The 20,414-nt window shown below is 40.8% G+C and overlaps 2 protein-coding genes across 5 annotated transcripts in view; one reads left to right on the top strand and one right to left on the bottom strand.

Moving 5' to 3' along the window:
• The window catches only part of OXNAD1 (oxidoreductase NAD binding domain containing 1), a 39,187-nt gene extending 25,016 nt beyond the window's left edge, over nucleotides 1-14,171 (bottom strand). Inside the window, exons 1-5 of one of the 4 annotated variants that reach the window (XM_058553578.1) lie at nucleotides 13,807-14,171; nucleotides 6,480-6,614; nucleotides 6,192-6,344; nucleotides 3,824-3,950; nucleotides 3,472-3,535 (exon numbers count right to left, since the gene is read on the bottom strand). In XM_058553578.1, the coding sequence (XP_058409561.1) occupies nucleotides 3,472-3,535; nucleotides 3,824-3,942 (183 nt within the window). In that variant the 5' untranslated portion in view covers nucleotides 3,943-3,950; nucleotides 6,192-6,344; nucleotides 6,480-6,614; nucleotides 13,807-14,171. The remainder of the gene's footprint in view (nucleotides 1-3,471; nucleotides 3,536-3,823; nucleotides 3,951-6,191; nucleotides 6,345-6,479; nucleotides 6,615-13,806) is intronic. The other 3 variants (XM_058553559.1, XM_058553587.1, XM_058553568.1) reach the window with 3 other exon arrangements.
• Nucleotides 14,172-14,378: 207 nt separating this feature from the next.
• DPH3 (diphthamide biosynthesis 3) lies at nucleotides 14,379-19,576 on the top strand. The gene is made up of 3 exons (XM_058553601.1): nucleotides 14,379-14,628; nucleotides 15,177-15,251; nucleotides 19,120-19,576. Exons 1-3 carry the CDS (start codon nucleotides 14,521-14,523, stop codon nucleotides 19,183-19,185), a joined length of 249 nt encoding a protein of 82 aa, XP_058409584.1. The 5' UTR covers nucleotides 14,379-14,520; the 3' UTR covers nucleotides 19,186-19,576.
• The last annotated feature ends 838 nt before the right edge of the window (nucleotides 19,577-20,414 follow it).

Here is a 20,414-nt window from a genome sequence, read left to right as displayed (position 1 = left end):
CTGTGAGAGTGAAAGGGGGAGCTCTTGATCATTACAGCAGGACAAGAGGCATAAGCCAGGACTACCCCAGGCAAATCAGGAAGCAGGGTCACCCTATCTAAATCTCTAAGTCTTCATTTCCTCATCTGTGAAATGGGGCTAAGGATCCCCACACCTCCCTCCCAGGGTGGTGGTAAGAATCAAGGAACAACTTACTATATAATCAAGTGCTTTGTAAACAAAAAGGGAACAAGACACAGAAGGCATCCTTAGGATAAGGCATAGGCTTCTCAAAGAAGCAAACTAGTACAACTGAAAAAGGATTGGTGGTTTTTCCAAAATCAACTAGGTACATAAAATCAGCGTCTTCTGATCAGAGTCCCACTACAATCTGAGGTTGGAGACCTTATCTATCATTTTCAATGCTGCCATTCCAGGACCAGCCTAGTATCTTATTTCCAAATGAATCGATAAGAATTAGTAATTTAAAAAATTCTTTCATTACCAAACTCTCCCATCAAATTGATGAATAGAGTATGTATTGCTCAGGGGGCCGGCCCTCTGCAGAGGCCAAGCACAGAGTGACTCCTCCAGTGAAATCTTAGCCTTGCCTGAACAATCCTTACTGCATTACAATATTTCTACTCTCATCTCCTTGACATTTTTAAAGTTACCCAGACTACTTATTCTTTGATCCTTAAGAAGAAAATGTGAACTGGAACACAGTCAAATGTCATTCAATTCAGAGCTCAGTTTCCTGCATCAGGGTGACCCCAGACTGGTTACATTTACAGCCCCAAGTAAGAAGCATTAACATGATAATATGGTCATTCAGTAAGTTCTCCAGAGGAAACCCAATTCCTAATAAGGAAAGGACATCTCTGGGTGGGTGAGTGCTCCATTCTCTGCCCACTCCGGGAGGGAAGGCAGGGTCCTTTGGCTTAGTACTCAGAGACCTAGACTGGAGCCTCCTTGTGGCCCTGGGAGAAGCCACTAGATATCTCCTAGGCTCTATTTCCTCTTTTGTAAAATGCAGACCCCACCCTATCCTTAGGCTACCTCGCAGACTTCAATTGAAGAGCAAATGACATGTGGGGAGTTTTGTAAAGTGTACTTGCAATACAAATTAAAGGCAAGAGCGGCAGTGGAGACTATGAGAAGGTGGTCCAGTTCTGTTGCAGCCCAACCCGAGGTGCTGTTCATTCTAACAAGTCCAAGGTCAAGCTCCTGCTCTATGGCTAGGAGCTGACCTCTGGAGGGACTAGGATGAGCCCCTGATGACCTTATGCCGCTGAGGTCGTAGCCCCAGACATCATCTGGCTTTATCCAGCTTCTCCTAGCTCCCAGCTGTTTGGGAGAGGAGTGGAAATTAGACACAGAAGAGAAAGACAAGCATTGCAATTGGAAAATTCTTCCACCAAGGTAAGGTAATACTATAGTTGGAATTAACCCTTGTAATTTTCTGACTTCCAGGCATTAGAATTCTGAACTTTTCTATCACACTACTAGAGTTTACATTAACTTTCTGTGTAGGTTTCTTAAACTTGGCTCAAAATAACCCCCTAAAAGTCTCAGTAATTTTGTCCTGTAAAATTATGAAATGCTACTTTAATTCAGAGATTGGCAAACTACGATCCACAGGCCAAACCAGGGTGTTCTGGTAAATAATGTTCTGTTGGAACACAGCCACACCGATTTGTCTACATGTTGTCTATGGCTGTTTTCACACTACAAAAGCAGAGTTTTGTAGTTGTAACTAAGACAGCATGGCCCATGAAGCCTAAAATACTTACTATCTGGCCCTTGGCAGTGTGGGAGATCAAGATTTGGCCACCCTGAAATACACCTCTTTACCTTGATTGTTTTCTGTGAGGGACATTTGACCTCCCCCACTAACTGCCTAAAGAATTTGACATGGTGGCTCCTTCCTGGAACAGATCTTCTATCATGATGGCTGTAATGATAATGTAAAATAGATGTTACAATGGGAGGGTCACCAAGCCCCTTTTATCAAAAAACTCTATCTCTCCCTGACCACATTATCTATAGATGACCTTGAAAAGAATTGTCTTCTTGTCCTCTGAAGTCCCAGACCACTACCCACCCCCAACACCTTCCTTGCCTTTAGCTACAATACTTAAGCAAGCAGCTTAGACAGAGGAACCAGTTGCTCATTTCTGAGTTTCTCCCATGTATACATGTTATTAAACTTGGTATTATTTTCTTCTGCTAACCTGTCTTGTTGATTGTTTGGCCAGCCATGGGAACCTTAAAGGAAAGGGCAGAGGGGGATTCTCCCTCTCTCCCCACAGCAGAAAGTTTGCCAAACCCTGCTCTAACTCCATCTGCCTCAAAATACAACAGAAAAGAATGTACTCCAAGCCTGTTAAATAAACCACTTTTTCTTTAAAACTGGCAAGGTTTCACTTTTTAAAAAGAAATAATAACAAATCTCACATTTATAGAATCAGCATTTTTATGTGTTGAACAAACCAAAAAAAGTATTTTCGGATTTATCATTAGTGGTAAAGTGTATTTTCCCACACATTCATAATCTATTATGCTGAACTAATTTTACACAGATCTCCAAAAACATCGACTTAAAGGTGAATCCACAAACAAACCACCCTTGGTCCCAAAGCAATTTTCTGAAAGTAGAATTAGCTTAAAAAGTGGGGCCTAAACAATATTATCTTATACTAAAGTATATCTACTATTGATATTAAAAATTAAACTACTGCAACAATACCATTTCTAACCATATTTATGCAAGCATATAATCCTTCTCTATATGAAATACATAGGGGTTTTTTTGCTATTAGTTTCAAAACACATCACTAAGCTAAATACATCCAAATGTGTGAAGAATCACTCAAAAAGCAGAATCAAATATCCAATTTACGTTTTTAAAAGAAAACGGGGTTACTCACTGAGGTAAAGGGTGAGGATCCTTTATTTCCCAGCCCTTGACACCCCTTCAGGTGGAGGATTAGCTTTCTACAGTCTGAATATGGTGGGAAAAAGTCTGCACGTGGGAAGGGTAACAAGAGCTCGTCCGCCCTCCTGTCTCAGATGTTAGTGCTTTCTCCCTTGATGAAAGAAGACCTTGTTCTAAGGTAGGGATAAGAACAAGGACTTTGTGACATGGTGCCAAGAAAAAAAAGAAGGAAAAGAAATGGTATGCTCTTCATAAAATGTATGCTCTAAAACCTAAACATTATTCCTGTGAAGATAGTTCCCTCAACTGCTGCTATAGTCCCTTCATCAAAAATTAATCCATTCATTCCAAGTTTAAAGGGAAAAATTTGAGTATTTCATTCTTATCTTTTCAAATCAGTTGTCATATGTCCTGTTCAGAAAAGTTCTGAATGGAAAAATAACAAACTTTCCCTGACTGTCCCTCAAAGGGATCCAGCTCATCTAATGCCTTCTCCATAAGCCACTCACAACCATCCAGCCTAGAGAACCCTGCCAGAGCCCAAAGATACAGACCTCCCGGCGGATGACATCTGCAGTTCTCTCCAAGTGATCAGTTTTCCTTTTGGATTTCATTATGCTTTAACAGAAAGTAAAATTAGGTTAGTATTATCCTCATAAAATAATTAAATTAGTTTCCCCTGTAATATCATGACTATCCAAAATACAATATAACATTATGGATCCTAGAAAACGGTCAGTGAAAATTTGCACATTCAACTAAAGTTTAACGACCTGCTGATGGCATGCACATTTAAACAAGACATCATGGTATGCCCTCAGGAGTTTGATATGCCTCTCACGACCACTGGCAGGTCAGGTCTCTCTGAAAATCAACCTCAAATGACACCGAAGGCTGAAGACTCACCTGGTCAGAGTAAGGTGGCGCAAAGCACTGGGTGTCAATCCCAAGGAAGCAGCCTGAGTGCAGACAGCTCCAACAGAGCCTCGCAACAAGCCAGGAATCATGACAGCAGCACAGGCCATGGTGTCCCCTGGGCAAACATAAAACTGAAAGTTACAATACAGTCACTTGTCACTTAACGAGGGGGACATGTTCTGAGAAATGCAGTTAGGTGATTTCGTCATTGAGTAAACACCATAGAGTGTACTTACACAAACCTAGATGATATGCACCTACGCTGTATGGTACCAATTTTATGGGACCACTGTTGTATACATGGTCCCTTGTTGACTGAAACATTGTTATGTGGTGCATGATTGTATTTTAAGAAAAAGTAGAGAAATATCAGACTAATTTAGGGACCAGTGAAGAAGAGTTTAGATTTTTGCTGGTGCTGTTATGAGCTGATCTAACAGCAAAGCAATTAAGGGCCTAACCTCACCCTGAAAAAATTTCTGCCACTATTTAGAGTTGATTCAACTGATCTCCACGGTACATATGTATGTCATCATTGGTAGCATCAAATATTATATATTCTCTATTAGTTTCCGAAATCTCTGACCAAGTTCACATGACTAATTTTATGCTGTTACAGAAGGGGAGAGTAGATTTTCTAACTGCCTGATAATTGTATTCCACCCAAAGAGCACCACACAAGTCTTTAATATTTCTTGTTAGATAAAGTGCAAGAGGCCGGCAAACTTTCTGAGATTCACGGCAAGGAGAGTGAGTAAATGGCAAGTACGTGCAGAAACAGAGACGAATATCACAAATATCACACTGAATGAAAAAAATGAAAGAAGCCAGACTCAAAAAAACACATATTCTGTGGTGTTAGAAAGTACAGAAACAGACAAAATTAATCTATGCAGTTAGAGATCAAGTTAGTAGTTACCTTTGGGGAGGTAGCACTGACAATGTTGTTTCTTAATTTAAATGTCAACTGCACGGGTATTTCATTTTGTAAAAATTCATCAAATCACAGATTTTTAGGGCAATAAAAATACTCTGTATGATACCACAATGATGGATACATGTCATTACATATTTGTCCAAATCTACATAACATGCAACACTAAGAGTGAGCCATAATGTAAACCATGGACTTTGGGTAATTATGATGTGTCCGGGTAGGTTCATCAATTGTAATAAATGCAACACTCTGGGGGGTATGTTGATAATGGGGGAGGCTATGCATCTGTAGGGCAGTGGATATAAGGGAAATCTCTGAACTTTCCCCTCAATTTCGCTGTGAACCTAAAACTGCTCTAAAAAAATTAAGTCTTAATAAAAAAATTTGACCAAGCTGTCCTCTTTGGATGTGCTTTTCTGTTTTTAAGTTATACTTCAATAAAAAGTTTAGAAAACAAAAAACTAGGGGCCGGCCCAGTGGCCTCATTGTTAAGGTCGGTCGGCTCCAGTTTGGCAGCCCAGGTTCGGTTCCTGGGTGTGGACCTACACCACTTGTCAGCAGCCATGTTGTGGCAGCGACCCACATACAAAACAGAGGAAGACTGGCAGGGATGTTAGCTCAGGGCGAATCTTCCTCAGTAGGAAAAAAAAAAAAAAACCAGAAAGGTTTCCGACACTTTAAATTCTAAAAAACTACTTGTCTATTAGGAAAAGTACTGATTGGGAGTCAGATGATATATTTTTTTGGTTCTTACCATTCTGTTTTCCTCTGCCAATTTTTAAATATTTCTTTGCCTAAGATGTCCACTTTTAACATGTTATATTACCATATCTGTCCTTTCCTATCTTAGTTAGCTTGAGAATAAATGAAAATGTTATGTGAACACTCTTTTTTCTGAGCTCTTTGGCAGGCACTATATAAACAAATTGTAACAAATTTAGTTATAAAAATATTCAAGCTAGATGTGCTTATGTTCCTACTCCATATTCATTAATTTAGCCCTGCATTTGACAAATATTTATTAAGAGCCCATTATGCGGCAGGCACTGAGGATACAGACGTGAACAAAACAAAGACCTCTAGGGAGCTTATATTTTAGACGATGAATACAGAAAATAAATACAAGTAAATAAATCAGGTAGTGATATAAGTCATATGTAATTTATTCAGTTATAACTAAATCATATCAAAAGCCACTGCTTCATAACTAGTCTTGAGATAAAAGATCTGCTTCTTGCCACAGTATGATGCAGCATCATTGTGGATAAATAAGCTACTCACTATTTTTCTCTTCAGTAAATGAAAAAAGTATAAGGCCTCTTTCACCTCACGCAAGACTACTAAATGCAGTTTCTCTCCTTTAAATGTGCTACGCCAAAAATGGTGCATTACTCATTGAAAGAAAGAAGGAAAACTTACTTTAGAAGTCCATGAGATTTTAGGAGTCCTTAAGTGTTATGGCTGACTGACTGACATGCAATATTGTGGTCCTGGTATTATGCTGAGTTCTTTGGATATACACTGGTTGGAACACGGACAGTGTTTCCATACACTGAAATTCTCACAAAGTTCCTGCAGTGGCAGAGACAACATATAAGAACAATGTTTTGGGAAACCGTTAAAAAGCACCACTATCCCTTAGCTGCAAAAGGCAACACTAATTATAACCAGCAGGCATCACCGCACAGCAAGTCTACTCTCAATTACCCATTTCCACCAATTCTTCCTCATGTTTCCACTTTTCTGATGGTTTCTCTTAATGCTTCGCTTTTTCATCTTCCTTGGCCCGTCTTTAACTCCTGTTACTTAGGATATCCACCCCATGAAAGACCAGACCAATGGCTAGAATGATAAAGTTACATGTCATTTAAGGCCAGATTCCTTGATAAAATTTAACTGATACATAGCTAAATATGGAAATATTGTTCTGCTCAACATTTTAGACAACTATTGCTAAAATAAACTGTCCTCACATAAGAAGTATCTTTTAGTGATTATGCTGTTTGAATGGTCTACTGCTCAACTAAACTGGAAAACAAAGAAATGTTAATTTTTAAAAGCTGTTCCCTTTAAAATTCTAAAATCTTGTTTTGTAACAATAGTAACCATGACCAAGAGTGCCACCTACCGGTAAAAAAAAAAAAGGGTATTTTTATCAAATTGTGTTGGGAGTGCCTTCCAAAGCAATAAGGTATTAAAAAAAAAACACCTACCCATTTTGTGAAATATGTCCAATGGTTTCATATATGCAGTATAAGTATTTAATTAACTATAGAAACTTAACATATATTAAGTAATTTCTAAAACCATACAAAAAAGAATAGTCCATCAATGTTTGTATCCTCACAGGCCTTACCTCACCAAAAAATTCCTAATTACTTCTGAAACAGAGAAAATTATCATAAATGCTAAATAAAACTTATATCCATTTAAGCAGAGCAGAAATAAATGATATTGAGACCAAAAAAACAGTAGAAAGGATTAATGAAACAAAGAGTTGGTTCTTCGAGAAGATAAACAAAATAGACAAACCCTTAGCCAGGCTTACTAAGAAAAAAAGAGAAAAGGCTCAAGTAAATAAAATTAGAAATGAAAGAGGAGAAATTACAACGGATGCCATGGAAATACAGAGGATTATAAGAGAATACTATGAGAAATTATATGCCAACAAATTGGACAATCTAGAAGAAATGGATATTCTTAGACTTATACAACCTCCCAAAATTGAACCAAGAAGAAATGGAGAATCTGAATAGACCAATAACAAGTAAAGAGATTGAAATAGTAATCAAAAACCTCCCAAAAAATAAAAGTCCAGGACCAGATGGCTTCTCCAGTGAATTTTACCAAACATTCAAAGAAGATTTAATACCCATCCTCCTCAAACTATTCCAAAAAATAGAGGAAGATGGAACACTTCCTAAATCATTCTATGAGGCCAACATCACCCTGATACCAAAACCAGACAAAGACAATACAAAGAAAGAAAATTACAGGTCAATATCGCTGATGAACATTGATGCAAAAATCCCCAACAAAATATTGGCAAACCGAATACAACAATACATTAAAAAGATCATACACCATGATCAAGTGGGATTTATACCAGAGACGCAGGGATGGTTCAACATCCGCAAATCAATCAACGTGATACACCACATCAACAAAACAAAGAATAAAAACCACATGATCATCTCAATAGACGCAGAGAAGGCATTTGACAAGATACAACATCCATTTATGATAAAAACTCTCAATAAAATGGGAATAGAAGGAAAGTACCTCAACATAATAAAGGTCATATATGACAAACCCACAGCTAACATCATACTCAACGGGGAAAGACTGAAAGCCATTCCTCTGAGAACAGGAACGAGGCAGGGCTGCCCACTCTCACCACTCCTGTTCAACATAGTACTGGAGGTTTTGGCCAGAGCAATTAGGCAAGAAAAAGGAATAAAAGGAATCCAAATAGGTAACGAAGAAGTGAAACTCTCACTATTTGCAGATGACATGATTGTATATATAGAAAACCCTAAAGAATCTGTTGGAAAACTATTAGAAACAATCAACAACTACAGCAAAGTTGCAGGGTACAAAATCAATCTACAAAAATCAGTTGCATTTCTATATGCTAATAATGAACTAACAGAAAGAAAGCTCAAAAAGATAATACCATTTACAATTGCATCAAAAAGAATAAAATACCTAGGAATAAATCTTACCAAGGAGGTGAAGGACCTATACAATGAGAACTACAAGACATTATTGAGGGAAATCCATGATGACATAAAGAAATGGAAAGATATCCCATGCACGTGGATTGGAAGAATAAACATAGTTAAAATGTCTATATTACCTAAAGCAATCTACAGATTCAATGCAATCCCAATCAGAATCCCAATGACATTCTTCACAGAAATAGAAAAAAGAATACTAAAATTTATATGGGGCAACAAAAGACCCCAAATAGCTGAAGAAATCCTAAAGAAAAAGAACAAAGCAGGAGGCATCACAATTCCTGACTTCAAAACATACTACAAAGCAATAGTAATCAAAACAGCATGGTACTGGTACAAAAACAGACACACAGATCAATGGAACAGAATTGAAAGCCCAGAAATAAAACCACACATATACGGACAGCTAATTTTCGACAAAGGTGCTAAGAACATGCAATGGAGAAAGGAAAGTCTCTTCAATAAATGGTGTTGGGAAAACTGGACAGCCACATGCAAAAGAATGAAAGTGGACCATGTGCTATCGCCATTCACAAAAATTAACTCAAAATGGATCAAAGACCTGAAGGTGAGACCTGAAACTATAAAACTCATAGAAGAAAATATAGGCAACACACTATTTGACATTGGTTTTAAAGGAATCTTTTCGGATGACATGCCTACCCAGACTAGGGAAACTAAAGAAAAAATAAACAAGTGGGACTTTATCAGATTAAAGAGCTTTTATAAGACAAATGAAACCAGAATCAAGATGAACAGACAACCAACCAGCTGGGAGAGAATATTTGCAAAACATACATCTGACAAGGGGTTGATCTCCATAATATATAAAGAACTCACACAATTGAACAACAAAAAAACAAACAACCCGATCAAAAAATGGGCAGAGGAAATGAACAGACACTTCTCCAAGGAAGATATACAGATGGCCAATAGGCACATGAAAAGATGCTCAACATCACTAATCATCAGGGAAATGCAAATCAAAACAACACTAAGATACCACCTCACGCCTGTTAGAATGGCTATAATCACCAAGACAAAAAACAACAAATGTTGGAGAGGATGTGGAGAAACAGGAACCCTCATACACAGCTGGTGGGAATGCAAATTGGTGCAGCCTCTATGGAAAACGGTATGGAGATTCCTCAAAGAATTAAAAATAGAGATGCCCTATGATCCAGCCATCCCACTACTGGGAATCTATCCAACGCACCTGAAATCAACAATCCAAAGAGGCTTATGCACTCCTATGTTCATTGCAGCATTATTCACCATAGCCAAGAAGTGGAAGCAACCTAAGTGTCCCTCGACTGACGACTGGATTAAGAAAATGTGGTATATATATACAATGGAATACTACTCAGCCATAAAAAAAGACAAAATCGTCCCATTTGCAACAACATGGATGGGCCTGGAGCGTATTATGTTAAGTGAAATAAGCCTGAAAGAGAAAGACAAACACTGTATGATCTCACTCATATGTGGAATATAAACCAACACATGGACAGAGAAAACTGGACTGTGGTTACCAGGGCAGTGGGGGTGGGGGGTGGGCACAAGGGGTGAAGGGAGTCATATATGTGGTGATGGACAAACAAAAATGTACAACCCAAAATTTCACAATGTTAGAAACCATTAAAACATCAATAAAAAAAAAAAGACTACTGCAAGCAACAGATTAAAGATTTAAAATGAGCTATACTGGTTTCTGTTCAGTAAGTAATCAATTTATTTAACAATTACTGGGGTGCCAGGCACTATTTTAGGCGGTGAAGACACAATAAAGAACTAAACACAAGGCCCTTGCCATCATGAAGCTTTTATTACAGCGAATGTGACAGATAATAGTAAACATAATTAACAAGACAATTACAGATTACAATGAGTGTGATACAGGAAATAGAGTGATTGGGTGGGTGGGGGAGTATCAGGAAAGGTCTCTCTCAAAAAACACCTAAGCAGAGACTTGAATGATGAGGAAGAGGCAGCCAAGCAGCCGTAAGGGGCAGAGCATTCGGGCAGAGGCCCAATCACAGAAACAAGCCTGGCGTGTCAGATGAATCTCGCTTGGCCAGTGCCACTGGAGAGCAGTGAGCTAGGTGAGAGTGACATGAGATGAAGTAAAGCAGGTAGACACGTGCCAGATCACATCAGGCCATGCTGTGTATGTACTTTACTCTAAAGGGCATGTACTTTACTCTAAGGGTAATGGGAAGCAACTGAAGGGTTTGAATAAACCAGGAGAGGGACATGATCTAATTTACATTAAACAATCACTCAGGCTGCCATGCCATGGATCCTAGAGGGTCAAGAGTCGAAGCAGGAAGTCCAGTGAGAAGGCTGCAGTCTAAGATCAGAGTAGGATAAAGCTACAGAGATGACAGAAGCAGATGAACACAGAATATATTTCGGAATTAGAACCTACGACTTGTTGATAGACTGGATGAGGTGAGAGAATGAGAAAAATCAAGAATGCCTCAAAGAGCAGTAATGCACTGAAACTAAGTAAATTCACAGAACTATCACAGCACCTGTTGATTTAAAATCCTAGGTGCCACAGGGGAAGCAGAGGGATTCCTGGCATTTGGCATTTGGTCAGGAACCCTAGTGGTATACAAGTTATTATAGTGCTTGACCTGGAAGCAGTGGAACTGGGCTCAGATCTGACTCCTCCCTGGTTTTTGATCTTGGGCCAGTCACCTCTTACCATTTTTAAATGGGAATGCCAGCCCCACCTCACTGGATTGCTGAGAAGAATAAATGTCCATGGAAGAACCTGGCAAGCAAGAATCTTACTAAAAATCATCCCAAATACATTAACCACCTCTCTCCTCCCTGCCAAACAAGAAGTGGTGGTTTGATATTGCCAATAAACGACTCCCCTTGGCCTGATATACAACAGCACTCATTAAATACAGTTTCTATTACACAATTATGACCTGGTTCTAAATTTGATCTTATGCTAAGAATTTTGGTCACTGGTATTTTCCAGATCAGCACTGTTAACATTTTATGATAAAAGACATTATGAAAAAAAGCAAACCATAAATATGTGATTTCAAATGACACTATAGCAACTAGTAAATATGCTTTTGTCATGCTCTGAGGGTCCAAAAATGTCTCATTACAAAATGTTTCCATTCCCCAGGAATAACGTAAAGTTTAGTAGTCATTGTAAAGTTTTATTTAAAAGTGATGAGTGAAGTAAAAAACCCGCATCACGGGTGTAGCTATGGTTTTACTTTCTTCCGCACAGTACGATCTCAAACTGGCTAGAACCACGCAGGGAACTACCTCTGGCCAGACAAGGGGGATGGCTGACAGAAAGCAGGATGAAAGCAGTATGGAAGGCCAAGGAGACCCCCAAATCTAGACATCAAAGGAACCAGCACTGCTCTAGCAGAAAATCTCCGCAGTCTGCTGAGCTCCAGGGCTGTTTTAGTCTAGCTCTGCTTCAAACATCATCACATCACAAATGGCATCGTAGTTAATTAAGAGCCCAGGTTCTGGGGTCAGACAGATGTGAGCTCTCACCATCGCTTACTGCCACTTTCAAGCTTTGCCTCCTTTGGCAAATTCTTTAGCCCCTAAACCTCAGGTTTCCCAGTACTGAAGATGGGATTAATGATACCCATACTCACTAGGCTGTTTTAATGACATAATGCATGTTTCAATGACATAATGCATTTGGTACAATGCCTGGCACATAATGTCAATTATTATTAATAAGAGGCTCATTAGTTTTTCTTTTTCCATTTTAAGTAATACATACTCAAAGAGAAGTTGGAAAATCACAAAAAAATTATGAACAAAAACTACTCAACAACCCCTGTAACTTTTAGGACTGTTAACCTCAGATTTCAAGATTCCCCAGCAAATTGTTTTTGATGGATCCAAACTGCTTTCTAAAAGGTCTACCAATTTATACTTCCATGAGCCAAATATGACTGCACCCATTTCTGAACATTTGAAAATGGCTCATCTTTAATTTGCAGATACTTATGCTCAGAAGCACTGATGAACTAAATATGGTTCCCAACCTCAAATCAATCACTGGGACTACAGAATAGACACTGGGGACTCTCTCCTGTCCTCCCGCCTCCAAGAGGCTACCTGGGAAGTCTCTGTGTCTACAGAGATACAGGGAGCAGCCACTGAGCTGTGTGGGCTTTGCTGGAATGTCTCCTTTGCTCAGACAGATCAGAAGCATCCCAGTTAACCCTCAACGAGTTTAACAAACGTTTCCTAACTGCTTGGTAGATTTTCAATTGTGCTAAATGGAGCGTTTGTGAAGCTTCTGAAAAAATCTTCTACAAACTCCTTCAATGTAACTTCTGAATTTTCTTCCCAAGACTCCTCTGCCTTTAGGTTTTCAAGCCTTAAAAGAGCTAAAGTAGGTGGAGCTTCATTTTGGTGTGCACAAAATTGGTAACTTCATGCAAACATTTGAGTATGTCTACATAAATAAGCATAGGGATGTGTATATAAGTGTGTGTAATATATACGTATTATGTAAATATAAAATACAGTATACGTGATTGTGAAACCAAAACTCATATCGATGCAAAAGTAGAATGTTAGATCTGAAGAGATCTTGTAAATCATCTCTAATCCAACCCTTTTTTAGTCAGAAAAGGAAATAAGGCCCAAAGAATGTAAACATCCAGCTCCCAGAGCCAGTTGGCAACAGTCAGATTCTGAGCCCGGATCTTCTGCTTCTCAGTACTGTAGCGTTTTCATTGCACTGCATGCCTTCTCCACCAGGAGGTGAATAAATGCCTAGTCATGGAGCAATACCCCACGGAATCCAGCTGTACCAAAACAGGCACTAGCACCAATTTCAATACAAACCACCTTTAATTTGCATTTCACTTCGAGGTATACACAGGCCTCACGTAATAACCCTGCTCGCTGACCCTCTTCCTTTTGCAAAAAGGAAACTGTTCACATACATTAACTAATTTGTTCCTGGGCTTTGGGGACAGACAGGCCCTTCTTTTCCTAGGTGTGTGATCTTGGTCAAGATACCCAACTCTCTGTGTCTCAGTTTGAAGATTAAGAATAGAGAACTCCCAGGGCTGATGGGAGAATTACACTTACCGCAATACCTGGTACCCTGCAAACTCCCAATAATAAAAGCTATTACTACTAATCACTATAGTTAATAACGTTATACGCCTGGCAAACACACGACTAGAACGCAATCTCTGCCTTCCAGGTGTAGGTCCTTTGAGCAACACAATTTAGGGCATTTGAAGATACTGCGGGGTGAGGAAGAGGCGAGGATGTACCTGAATAGCCGAGTGCGGCCAGGAACTACAAGCTAGGCGTTGCCCTGAGCTCAAGGTCACTCGGTGAATAAAAATTCCAAGGGAGCTTCCATCCGTCACCGGGGAGGCAGGCAGGGCGGTCCAGGAGGCTGAGCTGCTCCCGCCGCTGCCTCAGACTCAGCAAAGCAGCCCCCCCCGCTTTCCCCAGGGGCGCCGAGGCCGCGTCGATGCTACCTAGGCCTGCTGCGGCCTTCCGCTGGGTCGGCTTAAGGCCTCTCTAAGCTCCGCGGGCGTAAGACAAGGCAACGACAGCCACAGTAAGAAACCTCCACGCCGCCGCCACGGGGATCTAGCTCACAGACTCGAGCCAAACTCCACTACCTCCGCCTGAGAGATTCCGGCGTCCCCGACATGACGTAGCAGCAGCGCGAGCCATCCCCACATTTTATTGGTCGCTGCCGTCCGATGGGCGGAGCCGTGAGCGACAGCACTAATCAGCGAGCGCCGTCTTCCAGTGTCTCCGCCCCCTAGCTCAGGCATCTCCATGGTGACCGCTACCGGTCACCCATTTGGCCTACAAGGCCGGAGTTGCGTCATTTTCTATGCGCCGGAAGTGACCGTTCCTGAGCCGGTGCGTGGTGACAACGACCGCCTGGGGTTGGCGCCCGCGAAGTTAGACCGAGCCGGGACCGTGTCGGACGGCGAGGTGACAGACCTCTGCGGGCCCCAGTGATAATGGCGGTGTTTCACGACGAGGTCGAGATCGAGGACTTCCAATATGACGAGGACTCGGAGACGTATTTCTACCCCTGCCCTTGTGGGGATAACTTCTGCATCACCAAGGTAATCTCGGGGTCCCGCCCTGCGACTCCTTGGAGCAGGCGCGTTTTCGCTGCGGTCTTCCTTCCGCCATTCCGTCCCGCATGAGACTTATAGTTATCCATTCCCTTTTAATCCTGTTTCTGAATCCCCCAAAATTGACGCTCTGAGCTGTCAGGGGGCACATCGTTCTGGGCTTTAGTCAGGCCAGGGGGGTGGAGTCAGGCTGGAGGGGTGGGGGTGGATGGCGAGGAGCATCAGTTTTCTCGCCATTCTCCCCTACTTAGGGTCCCACTTCCTGGGATACTTCTTTGGAGGAAGGGACGCGTTTTTGTTTGCCCTGGGGTTTTGAGGGCACTGAACTTTGACTCACCTTCCTGGGTATTTCCCCCACGTGATGTTTCCGGGGAAAAATGGGGTTGGCATTTTTCTCAGAAGGCCCTTTTGGCGCTCACGTACCTTATGGAGAGGCAAGCCACAAAGGAGCTTGCCCATAGTGGTGGGAGGGTTTGGGAGGAGGAGATTGCAGTGGGAACACTATGCTGATCATATGGTGTTTGATTTCGTTATAGGAAGATTTGGAGAATGGAGAAGACGTGGCAACGTGTCCTAGCTGCTCTCTCATTATAAAAGTGATTTATGACAAAGTAAGAGGTCCAATTTTAAAAAGGTGGGGGGAGAGTTTTGAGGCAAGGACCTAGAGAAGTCTGTCTGTGATATAAGTGTGGAAGAATGTTTCCTAACAGTGTTAGGAAAATGCTGTGTTTTAAAACATTTTAAAAACTATTAATAAACAGCTATATTGTAAATTAAAATTTTAAAAGTTCAAATTAACTCATTTTAGCTTTGGAGAGGTCAGTAAAGAAAACTGCTCTGTTTAATGAAAATTATTGATTACTTATTAAATAGTAGAAAAATAATCTTAAAAGTTATTTAATTGACAGTCTTTATTCCTCTTTTATTTAATAAGTAATTAAAATTATTCAGAGTTCCTAAATTTATTTTGAAGGGAACTGTGTAGTATTTCTTATATTTATATAAGGTGTAATATATATATATTTCTATATATAGAATGGAATTGTATGGTATTTCTTACCTGGCTTCTGCATAGAACTTTGCATTATCTTGTTTGAGATATAAGTCGTAGTTGCAATTTTACAATTTTGTTTTAGTCTTTAGTTGTCCTATTGTTTTTCACCCAAGGATACTGAGAATAGAAAACAATAAATGTTATTAATGCCCCCCCCACACACTTTTAGTCAGTACTTTGAATAGAGTCTTCAGTTAGAAGCTAAACATTCTTTTTTTTTTGAGATATAGTTGACACGTAACAGAGCTTAACATTCTTAAGGATGAACTCTAAAATGAGTATAGGGAAGGTGGGAACGAGGCACTTAGCCTCATGAGAGAAGCCTGCTATAATTTAGAAGTTTACTTCTAAAATAAAGAAGATTTATTCTTGGATTAAAATGTGTTCTGGAACAGGAAAAGAACAGGGTAAGGGAGATGAGGAGTGCTGGTATGAGAAGAGATTGCAGTTTTAAATAGGGTGATCATGGCAGGCCCAATTGAGAAAGGCCTTTTTGAGCAAAGATTGAAAGAGGTGAGGAAGTGAACCCTGTACATATGCGGGGTAAGAGCAGTGTGGCAAAGGGAACTTGCAGTGAAGAGACCCTGAGGCAGGAACGTGCCTGCTTTTATCAAGGAACAACAGGGAGGCCATTGTGACCAGAGCAGAAGGAATGAAGGTGAGAGTTGTCCAAGGTGAAATTAGTGGAGTGGGGCAGATCACAAGGGTGTCTGTGGGCCACTGTAAGGACTCTGGCTTTTGCTGTGAATGATATAGGGAACCACTGGAAGATTTCTGAACAAAGGAGTGCCATGATCCAACTTAAGTTTTAAAAGAGTGATTCTGGCTGCTGTGTTCAGAGTAGGCTGAGGGAGCAAGGATAGAAGCAGGAAAACCAGTTAGGAGGCTATTAGACTAATCAAAGAGGGAGATGGGTGGTTTGGACCAGGCTGCAGCAATAGTGAGAAGTGGTTGGATTCTGGATACACTTGAAAGGATAAGGATTTTCTTACTGATTGGATGTAGAATATGAGAGGAGTCAAGGATGATTTCAACATTTGTGGCCTTGGTAACTGGATGGATGGATTTACCATCAACTGATGGGGAGGTGACTGCAGGTATAGGGGCCAGAGCTGGACATACTAAGTTTGAGAGGCCTGTTTTTCATCCAAGTGGAGTGAGTGAGGAGGCAATTGGATATGGAAGTCTGGAGTTCAAAGAGAGATAAGCTAGCGCTGTAAATTTGGGAGTTATCAGCATATAGATAGCATTTAGAGCTGTAAGATTGGATGAGATCACTGGGGCTGTGAATGAAGGTAGAGATGGACAAAAGAAAGGACTGAGTTGGGACCCTCCAACATTTAAAGGTCAGGGAGGGAAGCAAAGAATCAGCAGAGCTGGCTGAAAGGGAGCAACCTCTGAGGAAGAAGGAAAACCACCAGTGTCATATCCTAGAAGCCAGATGAGAAAAGATGGAGGAAGTGATCAACCTTGTCGGATGCCACTAATGGAAAGGCAACTGAAAGTTAACCGTTAGCTTCAACAGGGAGAGGCCATTTGTGATGGTGATAAGAGCGGTTTCAGGGGCCGGCCCCGTGGCTTAGCGGTTAAGTGCGCGCGCTCCACTGCTGGCGGCTGGGGTTTGGATCCGGCCACGCACCGACGCACCACTTCTCCGGCCATGCTGAGGCCGTGTCCCACATACAGCAACTAGAAGGATGTGCAACTATGACATACAACTATCTACTGGGGTTTTGAGGGGGGGGGGAAGGAGGAGGATTGGCAGTGGATGTTAGCTCAGAGCCAGTCTTCCTCAGCAAAAAGAGGAGGATTAGCATGGATGTTAGCTCAGAGCTGATCTTTCTCAAAAAAAAAATTAAAAAAAAAAAAAAACGAGCAGTTTCAATGGAGTAACAGAGACAGAGCCTGATTAAGGAAAACTTGTTGGAGAGAATGAGAGAAGAATAGGAGACAGCAAGTGTAGACATTTCTTTCAAGGAGTTTGCTGGAAAGGGGAGCAGAGACATGGGGCAGTAACTGGTGGTGAGAGAGGATCAAGAGGGTTTAAGGTGGTAGACATTCAGCTATATGGGTGAATGTAGAGACAGGAAGTTAGATTTAACCAGGATTGTGGTTTTGCCAAGTGAGTAGGAAGGAGTGAGAGCAGAGCGATTATGATAATTGACCATGGGGTTTAACTAGGTAAAGAAAACATTAAGGGAGTGAGAGGCAGTGAAAAGGTGGTAGAATAAATACAGTGGAGGTCCCAGAGGGGTTGAAATGAGGGCTCCAAGGGGGTAGGTGACAGCAACAGAGAGGAGTGGTGATGATATAGTCTCATGACTATATTCAAAGTTGGTGGTTTTCAGAGGGGAAAAGAGAACCATGGCAGAAAGGAGCAACCAGCCACTTCTCCAGTCTCTGTGGTACTGGGGCCCTGAGAGCACACGGAGCCACCATTTGACGGGTTATGCAGGAAACAGTGTCTTTAGGGGATGGCCTCTTCTCAACCTCAGCATTATGGACCTTTTGGGCTGAATAACTCTTTGTTGTACAGAGCTGTCCTATGCACTGGAGGGTGTTTAGTAGCATCCCAGGCCTCTACTCATTAGATGCCAGTAGCACCCCCTCAGTTGTGTCAATCCAAAATATCTCCAGACATTGCCAAAGGGCCCCTGAAGACAAAATCAACACCCCTCTCCTACCACCTTTTGAGAACCACTGCATTTAGAGCAAGAAGGCACAGGGACATTTTAAAGAAGAGGTTGAGAATATGGAGCATTGTGCTGATGATAGACCATAAATTCCAAAGGGCACGGTGGGAGGGTTCCAGGTGCTGGGCAGCAATGAGAGAGTGACAGGGACAGAATACAGGCTGATCCTTACAGGCATCAGATTGCGGGAGATGAGGGGTAACCTGGGAGGCAGATTTGTGGTAGCTGATGTAAACCAGGATAAATAATCAGAAATTGAACTACATTTACAAAGTAGCCCACATTGCAGATTATGTATATTGGGAAACACATAAAGAGCTATCCATTTTAGTTGGAAGAAGTAATTACTTTGAAGAGGACAGGAATTTGAATGACCAGATATTGAAGTGGAGAAGTTTTAGTGTAAGTAGTAACTAATACAGAAACTTAAAAAGTGTGACATGTCTTTATAAATGTGATTTCTGAGGAGTAGATGCTCTGTAGTGAAGATGGACATGTTTGTTTATAAGATAAGGTGCTTTATATTAAATATGAATTCAAAACTAAAAACTGATACACTTTTAAGATTATAATTCTGGTGCTGACATTGGCTCTTTGAACAAGGATTAAGTGATATAATAATGGAAAAACTAAACAGAGCTGGATTGATTCTGTAACAAAATGGAAGTTTAATATTGATGCATTTGTGACACAGACACTCAGTGATTAGTGTAATTTCTTGTTCTGTCTTAGGATCAGTTTATGTGTGGAGAAACAGTACCAGCCCCTTCCACCAACAAAGAATTAGTTAAATGCTGAAGAAGACTTTAGGAATCCAAATCCTGAACATTTGGGAATGCGCCAAGCTGGAAAAATCAAATGCGTAGTTACTGGCTTCTTCATGGGACAACCCTTTTGTAGTTTGCCCTTCTGTTAAAGTGTGGATTCTTTCCATCGGCTGCTGAGTTCATCTCCAATTAAAGAATTTAGTCCACGACATGACATACCTGGGTTTTGTGCTTAGAACTTCGAATTGGAAGTGCTCTTAGTTTTGCATCTGGATTTAAAGGAAGACAATTTCAAATCAGTACTTTCTTTCCTTCAGTTTTGTTATTTTTACATCTTAACACCTGCTTCATTATCTGAAAACAGCATCATCTACCTCAAAGTCATTAGGATTCCTTAATAAAATAAGGGATTTTATTTTTGAGTTGGTTATTAAGATTATTAAAATTAGCACTTTCTTTGAAACTTGACATCAACTTTGCTGTTCTAAACTTAAGAAGATGATTTGTCTTGTCAGTACTGCACTTTCAGTTCCCACAGCAAGCCGGTCTTCTCAGGCTGGCATTGTTAGGAAGTTTGTGTTCTGGTAAGCGTGCTGTTTCCATCATACTTGGTGCACTGAGTTCTGGTCGTGGTATTAAAGAGAAAATATACTGAGCTCACAATTTTTGCAGAGCTGAAAGTTGGTGAGTAAGAAACAAAAGTCAAAAAGTGAAATGGTCAAAGAATATGGCGTTACCTTATCAGTATTCTGCATGTTCCTTAAAAATCAGGACAAGATAAAAAGAAAAACAGCCTAAGGAAGTGAAATTGGTAACAGAACAAGAGGAGAAAAATATGCCAACTTAGTAAGTTAAATGCTTGAGTGCTTTTGCCAGATCAGAGCAAGTAATATTTCTGTATCTGGGCTCTGGTTTGTCTTTTGTTTTCAGATGAGGCTGATGAAGGTGCATTCTAGGTAGCCTTCATGGCTGGCGGCTGTGCTTTCAACATTACCACAAAATCAAGTCGCGACTCTTGAAAGGTAAAGCTTCTGCAGCTCTTGTATTTGCTGAGGATGAACTTGAAAATGAGACGCCTGTTCTAAGTGTGCCCCCGAGGGCACATCTAATAAGCCTCTGTAGGCTGCAACCAAACCAAACACTTTGCTCTTACAGAGAAATGTTGCCCTTGAGAAAAGAGATGTATAGAGGTAGGCTATCAGTCTTGCTTTGCTGCAGCACTGAGTAGCACAAAATTAGAATCACTTAACGTGGAAAGTC

This window comes from Diceros bicornis, chromosome 2 (assembly GCF_020826845.1).
Source record: "Diceros bicornis minor isolate mBicDic1 chromosome 2, mDicBic1.mat.cur, whole genome shotgun sequence".
Lineage (NCBI taxonomy): Eukaryota > Metazoa > Chordata > Mammalia > Perissodactyla > Rhinocerotidae > Diceros > Diceros bicornis.
Note: the sequence above shows the minus strand (reverse complement) of the source record. Positions and strands in the feature narration are given on the sequence as shown.

Excerpts from the sequence above, each read along its gene's own strand:
- DPH3 (XM_058553601.1), top strand. The coding sequence starts at position 14,521 with ATGGCGGTGTTTCACGACGAGGTCGAGATCGAGGACTTCCAATATGAC. Across the intron at positions 14,629-15,176 it reads ATAACTTCTGCATCACCAAG|GAAGATTTGGAGAATGGAGA; the intron begins GTAATCTCGGGG and ends ATTTCGTTATAG. Across the intron at positions 15,252-19,119 it reads TAAAAGTGATTTATGACAAA|GATCAGTTTATGTGTGGAGA; the intron begins GTAAGAGGTCCA and ends GTTCTGTCTTAG.